At 44.8% G+C, this 6107-nt stretch overlaps 1 protein-coding gene across 1 annotated transcript; it reads right to left on the bottom strand.

Annotated features, from left to right (window-relative positions):
* Positions 1–871: 871 nt before the first annotated feature.
* On the bottom strand, positions 872–4261 carry LOC108094697 (nuclear exosome regulator NRDE2). Its single transcript, XM_017195429.2, has 2 exons — positions 3457–4261; positions 872–3202 (listed from the first exon to the last, which is right to left on the bottom strand). The coding sequence occupies exons 1-2, from the start codon at positions 4174–4176 to the stop codon at positions 962–964; spliced, it is 2961 nt and encodes a 986-aa protein (XP_017050918.1). The 5' UTR covers positions 4177–4261; the 3' UTR covers positions 872–961.
* Between the last annotated feature and the right edge of the window lie 1846 nt (positions 4262–6107).

A 6107-nucleotide genomic window follows, 5' to 3' on the forward strand; every position in this document is an offset into this window, starting at 1 on the left:
CGGACGGACAGCAGCCAGGACGCTCGCTCAGACAGCTTTCGTCTCGATTCGTCTCGTCTCGTTTGGTTTCGTTTCTGCGAGCGAAGCGGAGCTTTTCACCCCCTTTTCTCCGCTTTTCCCCGCTTTTCCGATGAGCAACAGTAACGCACAGGAGTCTAAAGTGGCTGGGCAGACAGGGCGCATACGCAACATTCGAGGCGAGCGATAACTCGACTGCCATCTTGCTTGGCCACAGACGCGGTTACTCAAATAGAACTCTCAATTATTAGAGTCTTAATACAGAATGCTTCAGTTAATTGAAATTTTGTTGACTTGGTGTTTCTAAAATAATTAAATATCCATTTATATTTATTTATAAATTCACAACTCATTCTTTTATACTTGACATTTACATTTACAATAAAAAATTTCGTTTTCCAGAATAAACTAACATTTAATAAAGTCATGACATAGCCATCAAAGATTTATTATAATGTTGACTTTACTATCGTATATGCAAAATATTTTCCTGCTTTTGGGAACTAAAATTCGCACCCCAGTTGTTCATCGCCGCTCTCGGCGCTGTTTTGATTTTATGAGTTTCCTTCGGTTATCTTGCGATAACACAATCAAAATAATAAACACAACAAAATGCCTAGGTCGCAGGAGGCAGGAGGGGCGGAATGGAAAGCAGATGGAGTCGCACTAATCTCAGCCATTCGATATGCGTTTTCTTCTTTTTCTTGGGAGTGATTCCCCGCAGAGACGCCAGAGATTAAGTGGTGGAATATTTGTTTCCTAATCAAATGTTTAGCCAAATGAAGAACTTTTGAATTTGAACCACTTAAACGAAGTCTTTCAATAGGCTAATTTCAATAAGCAATCACAAGGGTTTAATTACGATTTATAATTTATATTTCTATTACAAACATTTACAAAAAAATATATATATACATAAACAACTTAAATTTTGCTATTGTTTTCAAATACATTGGCGCAGGATGTCGAGTTCTTCGGGCAGGGCGTAGATGCCTAGCTCCTTTTCGGTCATGACGTCCTGCAGGTGCGTGAATTCCTGCGGCACATAAGTTGCCCCCTCGAGCAGCAGAGCCTTGTCCCAGGGACACTCGTCCATCGCGGCCAGCAAACAGTCTTTGCTGCGCTCGAAACTTGTCCGCGTGTCGGACAAGCGTCGCAGGTAGAGGCGCCAGAAGAGCGAGTTGCGTCGCAGGAAGCGGTACTGCTCCTTCTCCATCTCCGAACGATTCGGATTTGTGGGCAGGAAGGTCTCGAACATGCTAAGGAAGCGATTGCGCATGGCCTGTTCTGCGGCGGCGTTTTCATCGCCGGCGCCAAGAAGCCCATTTTCCCACAAACTATGCCTGAAGCGACATTGGGCAGTGATGACCAGGTGCAACAGGGAAACGATTCCCGCTTGGGTGCGAATAAAATGGCCTCGCTGCTGCGGCCACAGCATAGTCCTGAAATTGGACAAGCACTGCAGCATGACCATGTTGCGCGGAAATTCCTTGAGACCGCATTCCACCAACGCCGCCAGTTGCGCGTTGAGAGCCGCCTGCACAGGAGCCCGCCCCTCCTGCTCCGCTGTGCCAACTAGTAGCGGCATCTGATATTGCAGAATCAGCACCTCCATCACCTGCTCCCGCAGGAAGCGTCGCCGCTCGCTGGACTCGGCACACTCCATGGTGAGTGGATGCGCCAGCAGATCCTCGCAGGTGCCATCCAAATAGTTCTGGTGCATCACGCAGAGCAAACAGCGCGCACGCAGCAGAATGAGTAGCTTGTTGGGTTGGAAGTACTCCTCCAGAGTCATAGTAGCTGGCAGTGTGTCGAGGAGGGCGCACTCCTCCTGCAGCAGCTTGTTGGCGCTTCGCAGACACTCCTCAACTCCAATGGCATCCACACTGATTTTATCCGTATGCTGGCGAACGCACAAACAGAATAGCAAGTGGATTGCCTCGGTCCGACGATTGAATCGTATGAGCATCTCGGCGCAAACCAAGTAGGCGTGCATCAAGTCGGGACAACTGAAGGATTGCCCCTTTTGCGCTTCCGCCAGGAAGATCGTGCTGAATATGGAGAATACCCGCTCACCGTCTGCTTCGCTTTCGAGGGCTTCGAATTCGAACATAGCTACCTCCGTGTAGAATCGCGTAACATCCCTGTTCTCCGGCAAACGCATCTGGCTGCGAAAACTGTCTTTCAATTGCTTTATATACACCTTAGTTAACTTTCCCATCAGCCTGTGCAACACGACGCGGAATCGGTGGAATCGCAGCCACAAGACCATGAATATCCTCCTCCTGCTTTCCTCCATCCTGACCGCTGAGCTGCACGTGAGCAGCAGTTCACTGATGGTCATCTCGTACAGATCGTGGCCCAGGAAGTGCGGCATGAAGCTGGGCGACACGCTCATCTCCTTGGCCAGATCCACCAGTGCCGCATCGAAGGCCGCCGAATAGGATGTTGGCAAGGCATAGGAGTGCCTATCCGCAAGTTCAGCAAAGAGCGTTTCAATGGCCTCCGACTCGCCGAACTCATCGGTGCGTGGATGCATTTTGGCCGCCAGACAAGCGCTGCGAACGAGGGGCAGTTTCGTTAGCTGGACAACAATAAGCAGCAGGTGCAATCGGTTGTCCTGTGATTTAAGTGCATGCGCATAGGGCATAACATCCTCGTTAAAGACGCAGCGCTGTGGATCCAGTCCCTCTGCCACTGCATCCTCCGCCGAGGGCATCAATTGCGGATAAGGTAGGTAGCAGTACGCTTGACGGAGTTGTTCGATTCGCGTCCAGATCTTTGACATCGGCATGTCGGAGCGCAGCACCTCCTCCTCGTACTCAATCAACAACCCTTCGCTGGCGGCCTTCGCCTCGAAGCAACTGAATGTTGTGTCTGGGAAATTGAGCTCCAAACACAACCGCATCATCGCAAACATCATGTTCATTTTGCCAGTTTGCCGGAGGAACAAGGCGCAGTTGTGGAAAAGACTGAGCATTATTTGATCCGTGTGTGTGGCAAATATGCGTATATGCTCGTCGGTATAACCCACTTGCATTCGTCGCATGCTGTACGCGTAGGTCTGAAGAACCGCCGGAACGCTGCAGCGCGCCATGTTGCCCTGGGTGGCCATGATCAGAGCGGTCCAAAGTGCGTACTCGTATGGGTTGTCCTCCAACATTTTCTCAAAGCGGGCAGCGACCTAAAATTTAGCAAAAAGTGTTTATTGTTATTTCGAAATTTATCAAATATTGCTGAATGTGTTCTAGTATTGATTGTTTTAAAAGTGTACAAAACTGAACAGTCTGCAATTTAACACTAATTCAGTAGAGAACTAGATCGTTTCTTTTTTAGTTTGAAAATGTTCGGAAATCTTTTGATATGTAAGTGGCATAAAATCAGTTTAATATCTGCTAAACTAAACCGAATATCTGGAATATCTAGCTCGTGGATTACCTCACTGGCCGGATAAGTGGCATTGGCCACATCCGTGTAGAGCCGCAGAATCTTTTCATTGGAGGGATGGTGCTCCAGTGCCAATTCCAAGGAGTGTAGTTGGTGCTCCGCCACCGCCAGTCGATTGGCCTTGTCCAGGTTGAGATCCAGAAGGCGATGGAGCTGCAGCCAGTGATCCACCACCTTGGGCTCCCGCTGGACGAGCACCTTGGTCTGGATGAGCTGCTCCTGGAGCTTGGCAATTTCCTCCTTCGAGGAATTGGGATCAGGTGGCTGTTTCCAGCTGTAACGAACTTTCTTCGAGGACAACAAAGAGCGACTGGACTCTCGAGGCTTATAATCCGTATCCCGCAGACGTCTCATCCGGATTTTGTACCGTGGTCGAGCGGGTTTTGTTAGGGTTTTCAGGGTTAAATAGACCTTATTGCTCTTTTTGTCCACATAAAACCCATCGTTGGCATCAAATTCTAGTGTTTTTGCAATAACGATGTTCGTTGTTTGGGGGCTTTCTTCATCCGCGGAGTCCTCGCTGCTCGAAGAGCTGTCTACTATCGGTACAGGAGTTGGTATATAGTCTGACACTATATCTTTTTGAGCGAAACTCTCGTTATTTTTCCAGTCCCCACTTGTTGTGCCCGCCACCTTTTCCGATTCCTTTGTTTCTTTCGCACCCAAAGCTGAAGAGGGTTTGTCCCCGCCATAAGCGGGAAAGAGAGACATGGTCAACAATTAATAATATTAATTAATTAAAAAACTTCTTATAATTAGGTCGAAAAACACAACTTTTGTTTTGATTTCGTTTTTGTTTTCGATTATCAGCTGTGCCGGCGATAATTCTGAAGATGAGAGCTCCTCGATATGTAATCGAAAGCAATTGCGGCTCACAACCTTTTGGCTTGCGACTCAGCTAAGTTTGTGCACTTATGTGAGCAAAATTCTTAATAAATTAGATAACTTTACATATACAAAAACAAATATTGATATTTTAACTATAATTATTTATTTAGGTGAGCCCTATAAAAACCTAAATGTTTGGTCAATGATTTCTTAATCAAAACCTACATACATACATAATAAACAGTTTAAATGGAAATTAGTCTATTCCCCAAACATTTTATCTAAGATGATATAAAATGCATAATGAACTGCAATGTACTGGAAAGGCGCCAGATTTGAATCATTAATTTCCAGAGCTTCTGAATGTCTCCACTTATGGAGACCACCTAGCGAAGTCACCAACCAACGGAGGTATACAAATTAAGATTTGAATTTTTTGGCATGATTAACACTTTCAAGAGCATTCCGACCCCCACCCAAAAAAAAAACACTCGAAAATACGAAGCTATACCCACATATATTTAAGCGAACAGCACCAGAAACGAAGTTATACGAAATGCAGTCACACAAACACACACACACATATAACCATGTAGAATGCGTGTTGTTTACGTGTAAAAAATGTTGTAAGTTTCGCCTGCTTTTGTGGGTTGACCCATTAAATGCGAATCATTTTCGCTATATACTCACCGATCGGTCTGAAACTCATTAGAGAGTGCGATATAATGCACATGAATATTTTCGGGGAACGACTGTCTCCGCTTTTGGGTTAAGACTTTCCGCTTCCTGGTGATTTCGACATGATGATGATGCCACCAAAAAGTGCCAGTGGCACTGCCTAATGGCCATTTCAATGACGGCCATAATCGCGGGTAATGCGCAAAGCTGCCATCGCCCAGTGGCTTCTGCCATCGAAACCATCGACAAATGTCAGTCCTTTGTGAACAGCTGAATAACCGCTAAGCTACACGCCCTTTTTGCTCTCGAAAATGATTTCGGATATTCGAACAATAGACTGTTTGGCGTTCATTTCTGCGTTCATTTCGATGTTTTTGCCAGCGTCACATGAGCTATGCTAAATATTTGCCAAACTATTGTTCCCATCTGAACAGTTCGGGTTAATCAAAACAGAATCGAAATTTGTTTACTGCCCTTCTTAAAATTCAATAATTTATTACTTAAATTTGAAGTCTCGTGTTCTTATTCAATTATTATTGAATAAAATTTCAAATTGCAGTAGCCTGTCCAAAATTAAGATACAAGTATGATTACATAATTAAGTTGGGTTCACAATACACTAAAATCTTGAAAAAGAAAAATGATAATAATTTTTATTTGTTTTAAGATAAAAGTAAAAATGAAAACATTCAATAGAAAAACTCATATCTTTGGATCCCAAATCTCTTAATTTGTTCGCGAATGGGAACAACAACATATGTTTTCAGATCCTTCATATTTGTAAATAATTCGCTTTGAGCACTTGGGCCACACCTGATATTATATCGGGGAATAATGCTTAATGTCAAACGATTTGCGGCTTAAGCTTTATGCATATATCGATAACGAATTCAGGGTGGATGGCAGTGATTTCAGCTAGACGCTTCCCCCTTTTCATATTTTCCCCATTCCAACCTCTTTTTTTTCTCATACATTTTACTTATATTTCTTCCTTTTCTTATATATTTTTTTTTTTTGAACATCTCAAAGACGCTGTAAAATGCGCTCGTTTACACCTCAAGTGGCAATCATTTGCCATCGCCCCCAGTGACGTTATCGTGGGGTTTCCTTGGCCACCCACCCCGCACCAACCAACC

Source organism: Drosophila ficusphila, unplaced genomic scaffold (assembly GCF_018152265.1).
Source record: "Drosophila ficusphila isolate 14025-0441.05 unplaced genomic scaffold, ASM1815226v1 contig_198, whole genome shotgun sequence".
Classification (NCBI taxonomy): domain Eukaryota; kingdom Metazoa; phylum Arthropoda; class Insecta; order Diptera; family Drosophilidae; genus Drosophila; species Drosophila ficusphila.